The following is a 22872-nucleotide window of genomic DNA, read 5'->3' as shown; positions in this document are numbered from 1 at the left end:
CGCAATCAACAAACAGAAATCTGTGATCCTGATTGAATATAAGAGGAGTTACTTGAACTGTACGAAAGATCAATGTTCAAGTGTCAATCAATGAAAATCAACAACCAAATGTTGGATATTCCAATTGATTGATCTTAACGCACAACCTGTGATATTTCAATTATATAACAAAATATAATGCGAAAAAGAAATAACACAGACACCAGAAATTTTGTTAACGAGGAAACCGCAAACGCAGAAAAACCCCGGGACCTAGTCCAGATTGAACACCACACTGTATTAAGCATCTACAGACACTAGCCTACTACCAATTAACTTTAGACTGGAATGTAGTTAAACCCTAATCAATCTCACACTGATTCAAGGTATAATTGCGCTCCTTACGTCTCTGATCCCAGCAGGATACTACACACTTGATTCCCTTTGCTGATCTCACCCACAACTAAGATTCGCTACGACCCAAAGTCGAAGACTTGATAGACAAATCTGTCTCATACAGAAAAGTCTATCGGATTCAATAAATCTGTCTCCCACAGAAATACCCAAGAGTTTTTGTTCCGTTTTTTGATAAATCAAGGTGAACAGGAACCAATTGATAAACCAGACTTATATTCCTGAAGAACAACCTAGTATTATCAGTCACCTCACAATAAACTTAATCGACTAGCGAAACAAGTTATTGTGGAATCACAAACGATGAGACGAAGTTTGTTTGTGATTACTTTTCTATCTTGCCTATCGGAGATATAAAATCTCGAGCCAATTATTTCAATTGAACTCAACACGATAGAAACAACAAGATCAGATCACGCAACTACAAAGATAATAGTTGGATCTGGCTTCACAATCCCAATGAAGTCTTCAAGTCGTTAACCTACAGGGTCTCGAGAAGAAAACTAAGGTTAAAGGAGAATCGAATCTAGTTATGCAACTAGTAACACACAAGAAGTGTGGGGATTAGTTTTCCCAGTTGCTAGAGTTCTCCTTTATATAGTTTTCAAATCAGGGTTTGCAATCTAAGTTACCTTGGTAACAAAGCATTCAATAATCACCGTTAGATGAAAAACCTGATTCAACCAAGCTAATATCTTTCAACCGTTAGATCGAACTTAGCTTGTTACACACAAATGAAATGTACCCTCATTTAGGTTTATGTAACCGTACCTAAACGTGTACACCATGTTGGTTCACAAATAGTTAACCGAGATTAGCCATATGATTACTCTCATATCAACCTTATTCATCTTAATCATAACTAGTTCAAATGACTCAAATGAAACTAGTTAAAGAGTTGTTCAATTGTTTAGAAATCACCATTGAAACCAAATCGGTTTGATTCACTTGAATCAATCATGGACATTATAGCCGCGGTTTGCAAAGATTGCATTCCTTATGATTTAAATGTTTAAGTCCATGAACTGGCCGATTTAAGAAAGTAACCAGCTTAAGTATGCGTACGGGTATGCTTACTTAAGCAACCGTTTTTTTTTTTAGTTTGTAAAGTTTCCAAACTCAACAGAAATTTTTGTTTCGAAAACTTCCGCCAGTATGCGTACTGGTACGCATACTTAAGGTGACTAGTTAAGAGTTTGTCAAAAACTAAACTCAGCAGAAATTCTCGGTTCGAGAACTTCCGCCAGTATGCATACGGGTACGCATACTTAACCTGTCTCCTTCACCAATTTCGTATACACACATATGCATACTCTTGGCTTCCGGTTTATGGATTTATACACTAATGTGCATGCTTATATCCAAAGATGGTTATATCATCACGTTTTCACACATTATTAGCATCAAAGCAATTTTCAAGATACTGAAATAAAGGGTGAAGGAACTGTTCGAATCCTGCTGTTGACATTTTAAAAATCGGACTGAGTTTGGCTCTGCAAATCGGCGACTAACTCAGTTCAAAAAAGTTTCTCTCGATCTTCATCTTTCTTCATTAAATTCAAGCTAGTTTCGGGTGAATCAGATAGATCAGGTGAAAAATAGTCTTTACTTTCAAGGTTTCTTGGAAATAATGGATCTTCCATAATTATAATGGAAAGTGAAATGGCAAAAGAAATTTCTGCAAGTGGTTCTAGGGTTGTTAACATCTCAAAACCATCTGAAAAATGTCCTTAGATTACTTTGATTGAGGATAACAATAACAACAGGTATGAATCATGGAAATTTTCATTAATTGGTAGATTAGATTTTCTTCGAATTAAATTTGTTGATGCAATGGCTATTTTGAGAAATCAGTGGAAGTTGACTGGAGATTGTCATTTAATTCCTTTGGGTAAAGGTTTTTTCATTATCAAATTATCTAATGAAGTTGATCAAAATTATATCAGAAATTATAGATGGGATGTTCAAGATCACGTGTTGAGAACTCGTAATTGGATTCCTAATTTTAGACCTGAAAATCAAAGAACTTCTCATGCTTTGGTATGGGTTTCTCTACTTGGTTTAAGTTTAGAATACTGGGATGAAAAAACTTTGTTCACTATTTGTGATGCAATTGGTAATCCTGTTAAAGTTGATGATACTACTCTCAAGTACTCAAGTGGATATGCTGCAAAAGTTTTGGTTGAAGTGAACCTAGCAAATCCAATTCCAAACAGGCTATGGATTATTACAAAATATGGAAGCTTTTCTCAGGGTGTTGTTCTTAACAATCTTCCAAATTTTTTTTCTAAATGCAAAATAGTTGGTCATTTTTTATCAGAATGCAGGTTTCAAAAGAATTCTTCTATGGAACATCCCACTGAATCTCCTACAGAGAGTGTGGAGAAACCAATTGATAAGCCTCAGGTGAACAATGTTCAAGAACCTTTTGATATTTGTCCTCCTCCAGTAGCACCCAACATTGTTAATCCTGCATCTGATAATGAAACTCTCATAACAAATGAAAGATTTAGTTCTTTACAAGATGAAGAAATGATTGTGGAGGAAGCTAGTGGTGAAAAATAAGAACAGGAAATTCTAACTCATACAAAGATTCTAAAAGTGGTAGAGGAAAATTTTATAGAAAAAAGTGAAGTCAAGTTCTTAATGGTAAGAATGGTACAGTTTCTTCTGAAAGGATTCCTGTAACTTCTTGGTCAAGAGTAGTTCAAAAACCTCCATCTTCATCTACTATTTTAGGAGAAAAAGAGATCACAATTGGTCTGGTAACTACTAATCAAGATTCATCTAGTTCTCAATTACCTAGTAAGTATAATTTTAGAAAAAAACAAGGAAAGGGAGGCACAAAAGGCCTCCAGTCTAAACCATGAGAGTTCTATATTGGAATTTAAGAGGCCTTAGAAGAGCCAGGTCTCAAAATAAATTATGGGATCTAATAAATCAATTTAATCCTTCAGTTGTATGGGCTGCAGAACTTAAAGTTTTTTGTTCTTCTTCATTTTGCAATAAATTGAATCTACCTGGTAAGCAAAGCATGGTGATTCATAATTCAGTCTCAAATAAAAAAGGAAATATATGGCTTTTTTGGAATAAGAATTTACCTAATCCTACAGTAGTGTCTATGTCAAGTCAAATGATAACTGTTGATTTTTGTGGTGTTCTTATATCTGGTATTCATGCTCATGTGAGTCTTGTTCAAATAAGATATTTGTGGTCAGAAATGGAAATGATAAGTGGTTTGAATCAACCCTGGCTAGCTATCGGAGACTTTAATGCTATTACTTCAGCTGAAGATAATATTGGAGGTAAAAGTCCAAATAGAAGTTCAATGATGGATTTTAATAATTGCTTAGATACATGTGAATTAATACAAGCTCCTAGTACTGGTCTTCAACACTCTTGGTCTAATTTCCAACATGGAAATAAAAGGATTTTATGCAAGCTTGATAGAGCAGTTTTCAATCTTTTGTGGTTACAAAAATTTGAAGGTTGGTGTTATAAAGTGGGATTAAGAGTTGCATCTGATCATGCTCCTTTGCTGGGTGGTGGTGCTCAAATTCCTAAGCCACAAAATGCTCCTATGAGGTTTCATAAGATGTGGATTTCACATCCAAATTTTATGGAAGTAGTACAAAAGTGTTGGTCTGAAGAAATTGTTGGTGATCCAGCTTTTATCTTGCAACTGAAACTAAAAAAATTAAAGAAGATTCTTAAGGATTGGAATTGGAATGTGTTTGGGAACATAAATGTACATGTTAATGAGGCAGAAGTAAAAGTGCAAGAAGCAATGGTCAACTCTGATAATAATCCATTTGATGAAGCAGCTCTTAATACTTTGGTGGAAGGCGAAAACTTAAATAATTCTAAAGAAGTACAACTCAACACTTTTCTAAAACAAAAATTTAGAACTAAATGGATAAAATAAGGAGCAACTAACATTGGTTTCTTGCATGCACAACTTAAAATCAGGCAAGCAAGGAACATGATAGCTGAACTGGAAGATGGTAATGAAAACATAATTGCTGATCAAAAGCAAATTCATAATGAATTGATGAACATTTTGAAAATAAATTTAAGTACAAGGTAGTGGAGAATGTTGATCATATGCTAAGAGGCATACCAAAGGTAATAACAAATGAAGACCAAGATATGTTAGAGGCAATTCCAGATGCTGATGAAATTAAGAAAACCTAATTTGATATGGATCAAGACAGTGCTCCTGGACTTGATGGATTTTCAGGTAGTTTCTATAGAGAATGCTGGGATGTTCTAAATCAAGATGTAGTTGATGCCATTCAGTTTTGATGGAGAAGAAAATTCATTCCCAAAGGCCTAAATTCCAATTTTTTAGTACTTCTTCCTAAAATTGGAGGTGCAAGAAATCCAAATCAATTTATACCAATTGGTCTAAGTAATGTCAGTTTCAAGATTTTTACCAAAATTTTAGCTACAAGAATGGGTACATTGATGCACAAGTTGGTTTCTCCACAATAAGTAGCTTATGTTAAGGGCAGATGTATTCAGACCAAATCTTATTAACTTCAGAATTGGGGAATGAAATGACTAAAAAGAGAAGATGTGGAAATGTAGCTCTAAAACTGGATATTTCCCAAGCTTATGATTCTGTTAGCTGGGAGTTCTTGTTTTAAGTTTTGCAGAAATTTGGTTTTTCAAAAAATTGGTGTGAATGGCTTCATATTTTATTTCAATCTGTAAAAATCTCAGTAATGGTGAATGGAGGTCCCTGTGGTTTCTTCTCAGTGGGTAGAGGATTGAGACAGGGAGATCCTCTGTCTCTTATCTTATTTATGTTAATGGAAGAAGCTTTGAGTAGAAGATTATCTCAAATGGTGCAAGAAGGCTTAATCTGTCCAATGGTTGAAAGAAAAGGTATTCATCCAACTCACTTATTCTTTGCAGATGATGTGTTTATCTTCATTAATGGTGCTAAGAAAAGTATTTTAAATCTTATGAAACTTCTTGAGGATTACCAAAAGTTCTCAGGCCAAATTATAAATAAGAGTAAAAGCAAGTTATTCATAGATGGCACTTCAGATCTAAGGAAAAATCAGATAAAGGATATCATTCAGATGGAAAGAAGTGCATTTCCTGACAAGTATCTTGGAGTGATTCTTACAACTGGAAGGGTAAAAGTATCAACTGTATGGCCAATGGTAGAAATAATGCAAACAAAGTTAGCCTCTTAGAAAGGTAAGTTACTGTCTTTTCAAGAAAGATTAGTTTTGATTAAGTCAGTGCTTAGCAGTATTACAGTTTATAATATGGCAGTTTATAAATAGCATGCATCAGTCATTCAAAACTGTGAAAGAATCATGAGGAACTTCCTTTGGTCAGGAGATGGAGATATAAGAAAGTACAATAAAGTTTCTTGGAAAAAAGTTTGTACTCCCTTTAGTGAAGGTGGATTAGGCATTAGAAGACTTGTTGTTATTAACAGGGCTTATCTTATGAAGATGATGTGGAAAATCGGCAATTCAAAAGAAGATTGGGCCTTATTTTTTTCATGCAAAATACAAGGATAAAAATGGTCAATGGAGCACTAAGTGGCAGAAATCTACAGTTTGGCAAAGTTTAAAATGGGCATGGGAAGCTCTTAAAGAAGACACAAGATGGATTATTGGTAATGGAAATAATATTTTTGTCCGGTTTGATCATTGGATAGAATATGGCACTCTTTTTGACATATTTGAACATCATAGTTATTTCACTGAGAATATAAACTTGAAAGTTTCAGATATCTTGTCAAATGGTGTGTGGTCTTATAATAATGAGCTTCACCAGATTTTTCATAATCTTAATTTTCCTGAAGTCCTTTGAGGTGAGAATATTCTATTATGGACAAGAAACTTAAAAGGAGAATTCTCAATCTCAAAGGCAGTAAACAAGTTAATGCATAGGGAACAATCAATCAACTGGTCAAAGTACTTATGGACACATTTTCTTCATCCCTCTGTAGCTAGCAATGTGTGGAAGATTATACAAGGGATATACATCGATGACAAAAATATGGTAAAGAATGGATATGAAATTTTCTCAAGATGCTGCATTTGTGAAACTGAACAAGATAATATGAATCACTTGCTATGGGAGTGTAGTTTCAGTACTGAAATTTGGAGATGGATATGTTCTATATTTCAGTTCAAAGTGCCAAAATCTTTTGAAGACATGGAAATGTGCCTCAAATTATAGTCCACTAGTTAAAAAGGTTTGGATTTCTGCAACCTATATTATTCTAAAAGAACTGTGGTTTCAGAAGAACAAGAGATTTTTTGAAGAAATTAAGCCAAATATGCAAGGATTCAAGTGCAGAGTTATGAAATTAGTGAATGAGGGTGGATTGAGAATTACTGGTACCAAGTAGAATCAAAACTATGACAATGAGATAACTGAAAAGTTTCAGTTGGGTCTTAGACATTCCAGGTTTCAGTATATTAAAAAATGTCATTGGTTACCACCTGAACAAGACTTTGTAATGTTTTGTTGTGATGGTTCATCATTTGGAAATCCTGGGTTTGCAGGATTTGGTGTTGTTGTCAGAGATTCAGCTTGTCAGGTGTTGGTTACCCTCTCTGGAGGTATTGGTGTTGCTTCAAATTATCTAGCTGAATCTTATGGTACTATGTGTGCATTGAAGCTGGAAATTCAATGGAGTATGCAGAAGATAATTATTGTGTCAGATTCAAAATGTGTTCTTTCATAATTTTCTCAGGGATGGTTTCTAAAAGGTAGATGGCATATGGCTACAAGAAAGCTCAAACAGATAAAGTATCAGCATTGTTACAAGGAGGTTAATTTTTCTGCAGATTGTATGGCAAAGAAATGAGCATTATTAGTTGCAGGTGAAAGACAAATCCATATTGGAAGACCTCAGTGTTTTCCAAGAGTTGAAATGCCAAATGTTGAATATTCTAGATTTGGTTGAAGTTTACTTTCATATCTTTAAAAAGAAGTGATGTATTTTAAGTAATGGGGATGTTCTTTAACAAGTTTATGGGCATGTTGTTTTGTTTTGAAAGTTTATGTTTCCTTATAATTGGGTTGTAACAATTTTGCGAAATTAATAAAAGTTATGTGATTCAGAAAATTTTTTTTTTTTTGAAATAATCATTATCGAAACATTCCAAGCCTACATCAAATGATTGTATCACACAAACCATGTAAGATGTTACTCGGAAATTTTCTCATGATATAAGATGAACTTGGTCGAAGCGAAAGCTTACCAACGCATATTTCGAGAAATATGTAAGCGAGATATACTCAGCTCGAAATCTCAAATGTGTATTGAGAAAACTATATCGTAACACGACTTATGTCTGAATATAGGAGATAGTAGAAATAGACTTTCCAAGTGATAGATGAGTTCAAGTATCCACATACCTTTTGTCTAAGAAGTTCCACAAGCTCCCCTTAGTAGTTCTTCGTCTTCAAGAGACGAACGTCGAGAGATCTAAGCTCAACTACACTATCTATGTCCTAGTCCGAGACATCTATAAATAGGCTAGAAATCAAGACTTATAGTTTTGATCACTAACATTGACAAACATGCTTGAGATAGCAACGCATGCGAGTTCGAGTGAGCAATGCTCTAACAATCTCCCCATTTTTCAATTTTAGTGACAAAACTATCAATACATATGGATTACAAAAAAGATAAAAAATGTAGCTTCTCATCCACATGCTTGATCTCCTTGGCATCTTCAACGCGACTCTAAATATTCGCCACTTCCAAGTAATCCATGATCCTAAAGGTTGCAAGTTGAGCATCACAGTTGTTGAAGATCCGTAGTTATAACAATGAGAAAATAAAATTATGTCAATCATTGTTATACAGTGTCATAGTATTATATCAAAGTTCAATTGTATCACAACTTTGACAACAATACTATGGTATCACTCCCCCTTAGTCAATGCATATCTCAACATGAAAACCACTCCCCCTTACATAATGATCCGTAAACCATATGTATTTGTAGTGTGAACTACACATTAATTCTCCCCCTTTTTGTCAAAAAAATTGGCAAAGGTACGAAAATTAGTGGGATCCTAATGAAATTTCCACGGAGATACTTCATGACCAAAAGGTGTATTAACATACCAACAAATTTAGATGCAATCATAAAGCCGAAGCTAAATGCATTCATCAAGGAGTTAATAAAGATACAAGATAACCCCTAAATATTCCACAGCGGCACTCCCCACAAAGATTTGGCAATTACAATTAAACACAAGTTCAAAATGAACTCTCCCCCATAAAATGCCATCCCCGAAGGAACAACAAAGGTGACCTTACTTTCACAAGAAAAGAATGATTTCTTTTGGACAAACAAATCACATGAAAAACATGAATTTGAATCCAAAGTTATTCAATTGAAATAACCACAACAGAACCCATGGTTAGTTCAATCGAAAAATACAACCAAATTAATTACAAGAAATCCCATGATTAATTTAATTGAAATACACAACCAAATTAACCACAAAGTGATCAATGCAATTGGTCATGCTCGACAAAAGAGAACTTACGGAGCATCAACTAAAATAACCAAAAGAGAATGATTAATTTAGTTGGTTATGCTCGACATAGGGAACCTTACGGAGCAACAACTAAGTTAATCATAAAAGAATAATCAACTCAGTCGGTTGTGCTCAACATAAGAAACCTTATGGAACAATCACAGTATATGCACAAAAATGTGGATCGGAGATCCACTAAATACTGCGGAATAGACAAGGATTCATCCTATTTTCCATCACTATTTGCACAATGACATACAATAGGATTCATCCTTGTAAACAAAAGTTTTATCCTTTCTTCCATCAAAATATGACATAAAAGGCTTTAACTTTTGTAATGCCAAAAGTTCATTCTATCTTCCATCAATACATTCATATCGACATAATAGAGATAACTTTTGAACAAGTATGGGATAGTCACGGTTCACGCACGTAAACAACATATCCCATAATAATTTGCAATATATAAAATCATAAAGATTAAAAATTGTAAAAATCATATTCCAAAAAACTTAGAATTTAAATAAATAAATCTAAAAACATGAAGATGAAAAATCGTTGGACATAGCTATATGTACTCACAATAATAGCTATTCCAAACCCTAGTTATTCCTTAAGAAATAAATTCTATAAAGGAAGATTTACTAGACAATCAAAGTTCATTGAGAACCTCATACCTTTCAATGAATCCATCATAGAAGGTGTCACTGATTTCCTTTATTCTCTTGATCGTAGACACACAATGTTTGTAAGTTAGAACACAAACTTTTCGATCAACAACCCGCGCAAGTTATCTAGCTTTAACACAGTCCATGATGAGCTTTTTCTGATTTTGTATCAGAATATTTTGATTTGCAAGGATTTTGGCCTGACCATCTAAGAGTTGGTTTATTTGCAGTTGAAGATTTGCAAACTCGACCTTTGAATCGTTATGAAAACGAATTAAATCCTTGACAGATTCACCCATCCAGGAGTTGTGTTCCTTCCTTGCAAGCATCTTCTTCAGAACCAGATCTTGAATAGAATCACATCCTTGAGTGTCTTCCTCCATATCAAGATGCACAATCTCCTGAGATTTTGCAGAGTTCTCCATATAATTTTTGTTAGGGATGTATTAATACAATATAAGATGTATATGTATTAAAAGAAGACACTTCTCATTAAGGAAACCCTATGAACTCACAGGAGTAGGACACGGACATTCACGGACCGTTCACAAGAGAAGAATGGATTTAAACTAAATCCAGTAAGAGGAAAAATACAAAGTTTGTCAATATTGCTCAATAATCCTTAAAATTAGAGCCTGAGACATGAGATAGACTTGCATAACTTTGATTGATTGACAAAAGAAAAACAACACACAAAGATGTACAACAAATCATGAGACTCCCATAGTCATCATCCTTGTACCTCTCAAGATAGATTCAAGGATAAGGTTACCTAAAGTTAGGTAAAGGAGTGAGAAGTGATCTCACTATCAAATATGGGAGAAGGGTTGTACAGGTTGTTTGACCGTTTTACTTGTATATTCCATTCTTTCCATCGATTAAAACGTATTCCAGAGGAATTAGTCATAAACCCTTTCAAAAGTCCATCTGAAGGATTTTTCTGAGGACTGAGTCTAGGACCTCTAGAAATGGGTTCCAGAAAAGGGAATTTGGAGGATTTCCATTTTCTTGATCTAGACTTGCCAGACTTGTTCTTATAAACACAGGGAAAGTCTTCATTAGTGGCACAAGAGCTTATACCGTAATGAGGAATATGCAACCTGTGATGATTTCTTGAAGAGAGATCATTTTTATAAGATTTCTGGTTTTCTGTAGGTAAGGAACTCACTGTAGATGTTGTCAGACGGTTTACTCCATTGACAGTAGAAAGAAGAAAATTATGAAGATTAGAAATTCGTTTCCTTCTGATAAAACAATAAAGAACATAGTGATTCTTTTTCCCACAGAAGGAACAACATCGTGGAATTGAGACATGATTGCCTTGATCCAAACCTTCATCCTTCACATGCACATTATGCAAGTGATTCTCAGTAGGTACTTCCTTGTAGGAATTTTTCTTTACACTAGGTAAAACCTTGTGAGTATCAGGAGAAGGTGTAGAAGATGACTTAATCATCAAAACAAAGTTTTTCTTTTTCAAGGCGTTACACTGTTCCCGGGCAATTTGCAGAGATGCAACACGTTTCTCTTTTTCAACACGATAGTTGTTTATACTAGGTAAAACCTCTAACAGAGTCTTCTCTAACAGTATTTTCAAGAGTACTAATCTTTTTACGCTGTAGAGTAGTTTCTTGAATCAGTTTTTTGATGTCGTTAGAGAGAGATTCAATGAAGAGATAGAGTTCACGTTCCCTTTCAAGAGATTTCTCAAATTCATCGATGAGCAGATCATTTTTTCCTTCACGAGTCATAATTTCAGAGACTTGAACATCAATAATATCAGCAGATTTTTTTAATGATCTGGTGAGTTCCATTTCGGATTCTGATACAATCCCACAAATCTTGTTTTTCCCTCGGGATTCAGAAGAATCTACTAAGGAGTTATCCTTTGAGGAAAACCCAAGATTTTTGGCATAATCCGAACTTTTGGAAAACATATAATATGCGTTTATCTTAAGAGATACTTCTCAGGTCCTCAGAACACAGATTTCTACAAACACAAACTTATGAGGTCTTCAACGTGTTTGCCTGCTCTGATACCAATTGAAAATTCGAGGGGTCTAACAACCACACCCAACAATTCGTTTGGAAATATGAGAGGACTTACTCCAATACACTTTCTAGAGAATCAACTAGACAGTCAAACTCAATCTAGAATAAAGTATATCAAATGGTTTAATATATCTAACTCTTAATTCAATCCGCAATCAACAAATAGAAATATGCGAGCCTGATTGAATATAAGAGGAGTTACTTGAACGGTACCAAAGACCAATGTTCAAGTGTCAATCAATGTAAATCAACAACCAAAGGTTGGATATTCCAATTGATTGATCTTAACGCACAACCTGTGATATTTCAATTACATAACAAAACATAATGCGGAAAAGAAGTAACACAGACACCAGAATTTTGTTAACGAAAAAACCGCAAATGCAGAAAAATCCAGGGACCTAGTCCAGATTGAACACCACACTGTATTAAGCTGCTACAGACACTAGCCTACTACCAATTAACTTCGGACTGGAATGTAGTTAAACCCTAATCAATCTCACACTGATTCAAGGTATAATTGCGCTCCTTACGTCTCTGATCCCAGCAGGATACTACACACTTGATTCCCTTAGCTGATCTTACCCATAACAAAGAGTTGCTACGACCCAAAGTCGAAGACTTGATAAAAAATCTGTCTCACACAGAAAAGTATATAGGATTGAATAAATATGTCTCCCACAAAAATACCCAAGAGTTTTTGTTCCGTCTTTTGATAAATCAAGGTGAACAGGAATCAATTGATAAACCATAATTATATTCCCAAAGAACAGACTAGTATTATCAATCACCTCACAATAAACTTAATCGACTAGCGAAACAAGTTATTGTGGAATCACAAACGATGAGACGAAGTTTGTTTGTGATTACTTTTCTATCTTGCCTATCAGAGATATAAAATCTCGAGCCAATTATTTCAATTGCACTCAACACGATAGAAACAACAAGATCAGATCACACAACTACAAAGATAATAGTTGGGCATGGCTTCACAATCCCAATGAAGTCTTCAAGTCGTTAACCTACAGGGTCTCGAGAAGAAACCTAAGGTTAAAGGAGAATCGACTCTAGTTATGCAACTAGTAACACACAGGAGGTGTGGGGATTAGTTTTCCCAGTTGCTAGAGTTCTTCTTTATATAGTTTTCAAATCAGGGTTTGCAATCTAAGTTACCTTAGTAACAAAGCATTCAATAATCACCGTTAGATGAAAACCTGGTTCAACCAAGCTAATATCTTTCAACCATTAGATCGAACTTAGCTTGTGATAAGCACGAAAGTGCGACGCATTTTAACCCATAAATACATTAGCTAGGACTCATTATTTATCTAATAAATTTGTTTTAATTATTTTTGGAAGAATAAGCTCTTGTGGAGAATTGGCTCGAAAAAATGTTATTTGCACCCGGAGGACACGTGTTATCCGGAATCTCAATGTTGGTTAAGGGACACCTCAACTACTAAGGAGCACCTCAACGGATAAGGGATACCTTTCTTATTATTTACACCCCATAAGGCAAGTGCTAAAGGGACACCCGTACATGATTAGGGGGAGGACATCTTCTTCCCAAATTCTAAATCAGAAAATGGCGGGAAAATGGCAGCAGAATTAGGGTTTCGATTTTGGAGGTGTTTGAGTGAGACTAAATGGCTGAAATCAAATGGGTTTGTTCCTAGAGCCTAAACAGAGATGGTAATGTGCTCTGATTCAGTTAACTTGGGTTGGATAATCACCAATTAACGAAAACAGAAAGGACAAAATTTGGCGGGAAAATATTTCTTCATTAGCGATATACTCTGGATTGATTTCGGTTAGATTTTGTTGAGATTCTCTCGTTTCTTTTGGTTATAAATTAGTTGTCAAAGTCAAACAGGACTAGTAATTGCCTCTGGTTCGAAAAAAAGAAGGATTTTCTCATAATTAAAGAAACATGTTATATTTTGGGAAGCTACGAGATATTATGTTTTGATTTTCTCGTGATTTTCTTCAACAGATTAATTGAAATGAGATATTATGACTAAACAGGGATCGTAAGGCTCTTGATTTCGAAAGAAAAGGAAAGTTATGTGAATTTAATGAGAACAGAGGAAGGAAAATATTCACGGGGTTCTGCGAGTAATTTTGGGAAGATTATGTTAGAGATTTTTGAGGGATTTAGACAAGTATTATGTTCTCATTTTGTACACACATCTTTCACGTATTTGAATGAGGAAAACTCGGTTATATTTGGTGTCTCCTCTAAAACAGGGAAGAAAATATTATTCCTGAGTCATCTGCTATATAGTTGGAAGGTAGGCGTGTGGAATGACTGAGTTTCTCTCAATCATCGAAGGAATACGATCCAAAGGAATTGTTCCGCATTTGCAGTTTTCCTCGTTAACAAAATATTGTTGTGTGATTTACTTTTGTTTTCCGTAATTATATTTGTTTATATAATTTAAGTTAAATTACATAAACGTTAACTCTGATATACTTGATAGTGATCCTATAGATTTTGGTTAAGTCTGAACCAATTATCAAGTATCACACTTTGGTAGTCGTATTGTATCGATCTCGTATCCATAGATAATCACACAAATGTGAATACCGATTTGTTGCATTATCTCGACTTTGTCCATAGACGATCACTTTCGGTAAGAGGACTTATAGGTGGATAAATAAAAGACTGTGGTGTATTTGGGTACCCTCGTCTTTTTAATTGGTATCAGAGCAGGCAAACACGAAAAGATCTAACAATATGTGTTTGGTGCGATCCAACCTATAAGATTTGAATCAAAATGATTACAATTGTACCTGTAAATGATTCAGTTAACGAAAAACAAGATGAAGATTTAACACCTAATAAAGTCATCCTCTGTGAATCTACTGAACAAAGTGATCAGTATAATGAAGATTTTGATGACGGGCAAACTTTCCTTGAAAAACAACTTGATGAATTTCCGAAGACGGTGATTCAGAAATTGATCAAGATGTAGAAGAAGATATCTATGTATTTCTTCATTGTTAGGTGTTGTTTCTACAAAAAGGCTATCCACCTCAAATATTGTTGGACTCCTTGCTCCTCTCTGCAGATAAAAGGGAAAACTGAGGAAGATCTTCTCCGGATTCTACTATGGATATCAAAATGCTCGATATCTTCTGAAGGACTGCAAAGAAATCCTAAACTCAAAGACTCTCAGTTATGAGAATCTCTACAGAAAACATTATCTGTTAAATAAGAAACTTATTGAAACTGAAGAAAGAATTAATTCTCAACAGGTAATGTTTGGAGAAAATGAGGAGTCTGTTTCTTCCAAAGAGATCCTTCTTAAGGTCGACCTTGTCAATGCTCTTGACAAAGTTAAGCTATTGGAAGAAGAAGTTGTGTTAGAGCATAGCTCGGTTGAACCCACCAAGCGTTGGTATTTCAAGTTTGGTTATCATATTTTAGTGAATCAAAACTCATTTAAAGAGTCGCTTGATTATGTACTAGAGTCAACTTCGTATAGGTTAGCTTGACACTATTAGGATATGAGACATTACAAGTACCGCGAAGACTAGAAGAAGTGAAGAAATAAGAAGCTACAACGACAACATCATCCTTCCATTTGAGGTTAGTGATATTTAACTTGAACTGTTTCATTCCCTAACGTATCTTTCAAGTCGTGCATATTGAAAACAAAACTGCGAAGCATGAACACTCTAGATAGACATAGTATTAAGGAATACAATACGAGGTTTATTGCTTAACCATTAAGCTTTATAGATAAGCCTTCGACATAATCGTTTAAATGCTATTGTGATTATGTATGGGTATGAGGTGAGGATTTCATCCTAGGAAACAATGTTTTACATGTGTTTTAAGGAAGTAAATTCATGAACTTGTTTTGTGAGTCGAAAAGGAAATCGCCAGGTGTGATTGGTATTGTTATTCATTGCATATCTTGTGAACAACCAATATGTGTGATTAGTATAACCGCTCATGACTTGTTTGTGTTCTTGGTAAAACTATTCACAAAGGCTTGAATTTTGTATTGGTATGACTTTTATTAGTGAAACCGATCTTAAGTAATCACCTGAGATGGTATGATCGAGTTTGTGATTTTGTGTAAGACCGACTCTGGGTAAAGGGGAACCGATCCTAGTAAGAGGTGTAACACATCACAAAGGGGAATCGATCCTTGTATCAGGTGTAACATGTTTTAGCAAAAAGGGGAACCAATCCTATGGACATGTGCAAAATATTCAAGTTAGATACCATATATATGTGGGGAACCGATCCTAGTACCTAGTCAACCGAATTTTGGAAAGCTAGTGTGACTATGCACAATACTCACATGGAGGCAGAACCGAAACTTGTATTGGTAGAACTTTTAAACCCATGAATGGTGATTGAGTGTTCTTGATCAATCACATAGTTCTTGAAAGTCAGATGAACCAATTCTAAACTTGTTTGGAAGTGTGGCAAATCGGTTTCGAGATTATAAGTATGAAAGAGACCTTACAGAGTAAGGATGTCGACATACTTTGAACATGTGCAGTAACGCTTATCTTTAATTGTTCAAAGTTATTCCTTAATAGCTAAAGGAAAAGAATCCCATGATCGAAACATAAATAAGTTAAGAATCTTTTATTTAAGGTTTTTAATTTTATTTTAGGAAAAATTAGAATTTGTTATGTGCATTTACTAGTTGAAGATTTTCCAAAGAGATTTTTGGTCATTATTTTGGACAGAGCATTTCCAGGAACTATGGAAACCGAATTTGGAATATATTGCATATCTTGAGAATATTTTAGGTTTTGGAAATTCCTTGGTATCCAAACTTCCTTGTCTATAAATACTTGAAGTTTGCATTTCTAGCAAACTAATCCTTTGTGACAGTAAACTTCCTCGGTTGTTTTGTTACTGGTGAAGCCGCCTATTCAGAGAGGAGAGTAACCTAATTAGGCGAAATCACTTACGGCCGCTCAGTTTAAAGTCTTCTTTGGGATTGAGAAGCTCTATTAGTACCGTTGGTGGGAAACTATATAATTGCGGTTTATCTTGTGTTTTCGATTGATTTGATTGACTAACGGTAGTTGAACTTTGATTGCACCTAGTTTGTTTATGCTTGAGAATCTTCTCTTCTGATATAAGATTCACTCAAACTAGATCAAAGTTTCGACATGGATCTTTAGACTGTTTGTAGATCTAAAGACGTCTTGTGATAATCCATTGTTAACAGACTCCGTTCTGTGCGTCATTGATCACAATAGATTCGAGTTGTTGTGTGCAAGCGTTTATTGAATATCTAAGAAGATTTGAAGAAAAAGAAGATATTAGAGATTTCTGATTTGGGGTTCATAATCTTTGGTGTGCACAATACTTGTTTCGGTATAGAGGATCCAACTATAATCGGTTTATCCTTGTGGTAGATTAGATTGATTAATTGTGTAGATCGGCATTAATACGATTCTTTGTGATTAAAAGTATTGATTGCAAAATCTTAACAATTACTTCGGTAGTTGAACATTAGATAGATCTAAGAACCTGGCGAAGGAGTTTATTGAGATAAACATAAGAGCCTTTGTCGAACTCACATCACTTGGTTGAAAAGAGTTGTTACCGAACAGATTTGTTGTTCCTTTACTGTTTGGAATACTAACCAAAGGAATTGTTCCAAGTACGTGACTTATTCATAAGTTGGAGGCGTGGGAATACAGACGGAACTAGGTGAACTATAGGTTTAGTTGCTTGGTCTCAACTATACGAAGTTGGTTTGATTTTGTATAACGGCTTAATCCTGAGAGTATTCAATTCTGTACAAGGTCTCGGGGTTTTTCTGCATTTGCGGTTTCCTCGTTAGCAAAATCTTGCTATGTCATTTACTTTTATTTTTCGCAATTATAACTATTTGTTATTATAATTTAAAGTAAATTACACAAACGTTAATTCCTATTTTACTTGATAGTAATCCTATTGTATTTGGTTAAGTCCGAACCTCTAATCAAGTAAACATACTTCGTTGTTGCATTGTCTCGATCTCGTATCCATAGACGATCACACGAAGTGTGAACCAATTAGTTGTATTGTCTTGACTCAGTCCATAGAAAATCACTTTCGGAAAAAGGACTTATAGGTAGGAAAAGTTTTAGCTTGAGGTATATTTGGGTACCCTCGCCTTTTCAATTGGTATCAGAACTGGAAAACACGAAAAGATCTAACAATTTGTGTTTGGTGCGATCCAACCTATAAGAAATTAAATCAGATGAACGATTCGATTAACGTTTTAAAGATTTTAGATGGTCTAAAAGAAGACTCTGAAGAATATCCCTATGTTCTTGTTAAAATGTTAGATAAAGAATTGAACAGAACCAATCATATACTGACGAGATCACTAATATCATGATTGGTAGAAAACTGGTGAAAAACACTGAAGAGTCTAAATCAAGAGATTCTCAAGGATGCTCAATTCTTTCATCCAGACATCTTAAACAGTCTAGTAAGAGTCAGACCAGGAATCGCTTTCAAAAGGGATGGAATTTTCTAATTCAGAAGATTTCTTTTACAAAATGTCTGATTAACCGTGTTAAGAACTTAACAAACCATCCTAAATCTGGTGAACATTGTCTTGGAGATTTTGCACTTAAAACAACCTCACCATTCCAATGGTTTCTAGATAGTGGATGTAGTAGACATATGACAGGTGGTCTTTCTTGGTTCACAAAAACAAAAGACTACATAGGAGGATCTGTGAACTTTGGAGATGGAAGCAGATGTCTTATCAGCAAAAACGGTACTATCAAACTTCCAGGTATTCCCGAAATCCATGATTTTGTTATGTTAAAGGAACGAAAGCTAATCTTTTGTCTGTCAGTCAATTTTGTGATAAAGGTCACAAAGTTATCTTCAATATGAGAGGTTGTGATATTGAAGATAAGTCCAGATAAGTAATTTTTCGAGGACGTAGAAGTATGAATAATTTTTATCTCCTTGATATACAATAAAATTTATACTGTAACTTGACTAAGGTTGAGTCAACTCATTTGTGGCATGAACGCTTTGGTCATATTAACTACTGAATGCTAGTAAAGCTCATTAACCGTGAACTTGTCAAAGGCGTTCCAAAGATTAACACTAAAGTAGAAGGTGTTTGTGGTGCATACCAAAAGGGTAAGTAAGGAAAAATTACACACAAACTTTCTCGAGACATAACCACGCGTGCTCCTCTCGATATTATTCATATGGATCTATTTGGTCCAATCCAACAAGCATCTATTGGAGGAAATAAGTATGCTTTAGTAATGGTAGATGATTATACACGGTTCACATAGGTTGCTTTTCTGAAGCACAAGAATGACACTCTTGAGGATTTCAAAATTATTGTGAATAAAATTCAAAATGAACAAGGTCGCAAGCTTAAGAAGATAAGAAGCGATCGTGGTACATAATTCAAGGATACAAAAGTATATGAATACTGTAATAGTCTTGGAGTTAGTCATCAATTCTCTGCTCCTATTACACCTCAGACAAATGGTGTAGTTGAGAGAAAGAATAGAAATATTCAAGAAATGGAAAGAGTAATGCTTCCTAATAAAAACCTACCATTAACCTTCTGGGGGGAAGCTGTAGTTACAGCCTGTTATCTTATTGTTTGAGGGAAAAAACTGATTCTGCTGTTTTTGGTAAATTTGGGTATGTTAATGAGAAACGAGTTCAAACCCTAAACAAATGCACTGCACGGGAGTACTTTTAGATTCGAGGGATCAATCTGTAAGACTCTGGCCTAAACCAAGAAATGGTTGTTCCAGATTCAATTCAGTCACAAAGTGAAGGAGAAGGGGTTGATCTTAGGGAGGGAAGCGAAGAAGGTGTTTGAGATCAAAATGTTGAATTATGAAGGTATGGCTTTTATGACTTGTATCAGAATGTGGAACTGGCTTGCAGAATGTAAGCTATCAGTTCTTGGTGTTTTTTGGATACCGTGTTAAGAACACTTGTGTTCCCATGTTGTCGAAATAGATTGAAAACCTATTTATACAAGTCATTTGAGCGCCACCCTGATCTCGTAGGAAGTGGAGAAGATTAAGTAGTGGAGTAGTGGGTTTGTGTAAGAGGTGGTGATCATCACGTGGTCACACCTTCACCCACTACTCTCATCTTTATTAACCATCCGTCCTTTCCTGACACATTCTCGTAGTGGCCGCATTGCACGCTGTAAACCACCAGACTAATACCCCAGTAAGTATCCCACAGTTTGTGACATGTTTGATGTCTCGAGCAAGTGGTTCAAGTCGTGGGACTTGCCGCAAAAAATAGCATATGGTGATATTAGGTTAAACAACTAAGTTGTTTATGAGGCCGATATATAATATCATATGTATTCGATGCACGTAAATCATCGCCTTTAAAAATCTCAAAATAATCAATGTGCATGAAGCATCGTTGTTTTAGAGCTTGACTGAATAAGTCACGGATTCAGCGTCTTAAAAAGGCAGCATGATCGATCACCTTTGGGTGATCAATTGAGAACCGTATGGGCGAGCTATCACTTGGACGATCACTTCTTGTGAATGAGAGGTGGCCGGTGATCATTGTTGCGCCCCATCGATTGTCTAGTATTCGATCTAAGCCTTCCGACCAATCCGGCAAAGACAGAGAACATAAAGAAAAAGTTGATTCGAAAAGTGATGAAGGAATTTTTATTCGTTATGCTTCTGACAGTCGTGCCTTTCGGGACATTAGCGATTTTTGCCAAGACAATCACACTGCAGCAGAGCTTCCTTCTTCTGAAATTGTTATTAAGGAAAAACATACTGAAGTCGAACCATCAGTTGTTCCTTTAATTAGTGACACAGATGATAAAGATGATAATGAAAGTATTTTTGAAAAACCCAATGATACCGAAAATATTGTCCAAAAACCTGTTAAATGGGTACATAAAAGACACTCGCCTGAAGACGTCACTGGAGATGCCAATGCTAGAGTTATGACTCGAAGAGAGCTACAGAATGTCTGTCACTATTCATGTTTTCTTTCTTCAATAGAGCCGAAAAATGTTGAGGAAGCACTCAGTGAACCTGCTTGGGTAAACTCAATGCACGAGGAACTCAACCAATTTAAAAGACAAGAAGTGTGAGAACTTGTTCCTAAGCCACCAGGTGTAAACATCGTTGGAACAAAGTGGATCTACAAGAACAAATCATATGAATTTGGGAAAATTGTCATAAATAAAGCTAGGCTCGTTGCTCAAGGATATTCTCAAATTGAAGGTATTGATTTTGATGAAACTTTTGCTCTTGTTGCTCGTTTAGAATCAATAATATTGTTACTTGCCTATGCTTGTTATCTTAAGATAAAACTCTTTTAAATGGATATTAAATCTGAATTTCTGAATGGGGATTTTAAAAGAAGAAGTATTTGTTGCTCAACCTAAAGGATTTGAAGATCCATTATTCTCAGATTATGTCTTTAAACTTAAAAATTTCTTGTATGGTCTAAAACAAGCTCCAAGAGCTTGGTATGATAAACTGACATCCTTCTTACTTCAAAAAGGATTTTCTAGAGGTGGTGCTGATAAGACACTTTTCACGAAGTGGAGTGGAAAAAACGTTCTTGTAGCGAAAATATATGTAGATGACATCATCTACGGATCCACCTCAAAATCTCTAACAGATGAATTTCTGAATCTTATGAGTGGAGAATTAGAAAGGAGTAATGTTGGAGAATTATCATATTTTCTTGGGTTGCAAATACAACAACAAAAAGACAGTATTCTACTTTCTCAAGAAAAATATGCAAGGAATTTAGTTGGAAAATTCGAACTAAAAGGTGGAACACATATGGCAACTCCAATGCCAACTACTGGAAAACTTCAATCTAATCCAGGTGAAAAATCAGTTGATCAGAAACTATACAGATCTATGATAGGGAGCTTGCTATATCTAACTGCAACAAGACCAGACATAGCTTTTAGTGTGGGATGTTGTGCTAGATTTCAAGCAGATCCTAGAGAATCACATCTCAAAGCTGTAAAACGGATCATTAGATACGTTAATGGTACAATAGATTACGGTTTATCATAATCTATGGATACGAACAACAGTCGTGTTGCCTATTCAGACGTTAATTGGGAATGATGTATAGAAGATCGTAAAAGCACCTCTGGTGGTTGTTTTTATATTGGTCAAAATCTTGTAGCTTGGCATAGCAAGAAATGGAATTCACAGTCCTGGTCAACCTGTGAAGCAGAATATATTGCTGTCGGTACATGTTGTACCCAACTATTGTGGATGAAACAAATGTTCATTGACTATGGAATAAATATTTCAACTATGAGCATACTGTGTGATAACTCAAGCGTTATTCGATTGACTGAAAACCCAGTTGAACATTCCCGTACTAAATACATAGATATCATATATCACTTTATTAGAGAGTTATATGAGAATGATGTTATCAAATTAGAGTATGTTCCATCTGAGCGTCCGCTGGCTGATATTCTCACCAAACCCTTAGATAGAGAAACTTTCAAAAATCTAAGGGAATCCATAGGGATTTTCAAGGTACATTAGTACCTTGTGCATCCGGTTTTTCAACTTTTGCTTGCAATAGTTAAAAACCGGCTTTCAACCTTTCTCTGGTAAAGGTTGGTTGTTGTTATTCTTTTGTTTTGCATAAGGATGAAAACATAATGATATTTTGATATCAATTCTCCCTAGAAGAAAATGCAAACATATTGGAGAAGAGGATGCGAAATTTGAGGTAACAATCTTGTTAGTTAATTATTTTCCTGTTTAAGAAAAGCCTGATGTTATTTCATAGGGCTATTTTGCGTTTCCTCCCCTATTAAGATCGCTAATTAGCGTTTCCTCCCCAAATAGATTAAAATTAGTGTTTCCTCCCATTGTTAGTTTTTCCATCCATTGCTCGGTTAGCTGAGTCAGCGCTTGTGCATGCGTGGCATAAACTGTATACGTGTTTCGCGATCTTCCGAAAATACCCTAGTCTAAAAACAAATTAGATCTCACACACCTGGATGAGTCGGGTGCCAACAACGGATTTTAATTCTTAACCCTACAAACTAGGTCGTATTCACTTAGCCCTTCCTTTCTCTTCTCAACAACACAAAGACCTCTGCCCCAGCTGCTGCTGCCGGAGACCATGGATTCAGATGGGTATTCATCGAGTATTGCTAATAAATTTGAAGATCAGAAGTACTCGAGAGTTTGTAAGAAGATTAATGGAGTTCGATTAAGGTGATGG

The 22872-nt window shown here is 35.3% G+C and overlaps 2 protein-coding genes across 2 annotated transcripts; both read left to right on the top strand.

The window, feature by feature from the left end:
• Nucleotides 1-2226: 2226 nt before the first annotated feature.
• Nucleotides 2227-2958, top strand: LOC113353522. Its single transcript, XM_026597095.1, has one exon. The coding sequence runs from the start codon at nt 2227-2229 to the stop codon at nt 2956-2958; it is 732 nt and encodes a 243-aa protein (XP_026452880.1).
• Nucleotides 2959-3259: 301 nt separating this feature from the next.
• LOC113353514 lies at nt 3260-4318 on the top strand. Its single transcript, XM_026597085.1, has one exon. It carries the CDS (start codon nt 3260-3262, stop codon nt 4316-4318), a length of 1059 nt encoding a protein of 352 aa, XP_026452870.1.
• Nucleotides 4319-22872: the final 18554 nt, after the last annotated feature.

The sequence above is a fragment of the Papaver somniferum genome, chromosome 1 (genome assembly GCF_003573695.1).
Source record: "Papaver somniferum cultivar HN1 chromosome 1, ASM357369v1, whole genome shotgun sequence".
Classification (NCBI taxonomy): Eukaryota; Viridiplantae; Streptophyta; class Magnoliopsida; order Ranunculales; family Papaveraceae; genus Papaver; species Papaver somniferum.
This window is presented reverse-complemented; position numbering and strand designations above follow the sequence as displayed.

What these genes read in the sequence shown, in the direction of transcription:
- LOC113353522 (XM_026597095.1), top strand. Translation starts at nt 2,227, where the DNA reads ATGGCTATTTTGAGAAATCAGTGGAAGTTGACTGGAGATTGTCATTTA.
- LOC113353514 (XM_026597085.1), top strand. Translation starts at nt 3,260, where the DNA reads ATGAGAGTTCTATATTGGAATTTAAGAGGCCTTAGAAGAGCCAGGTCT.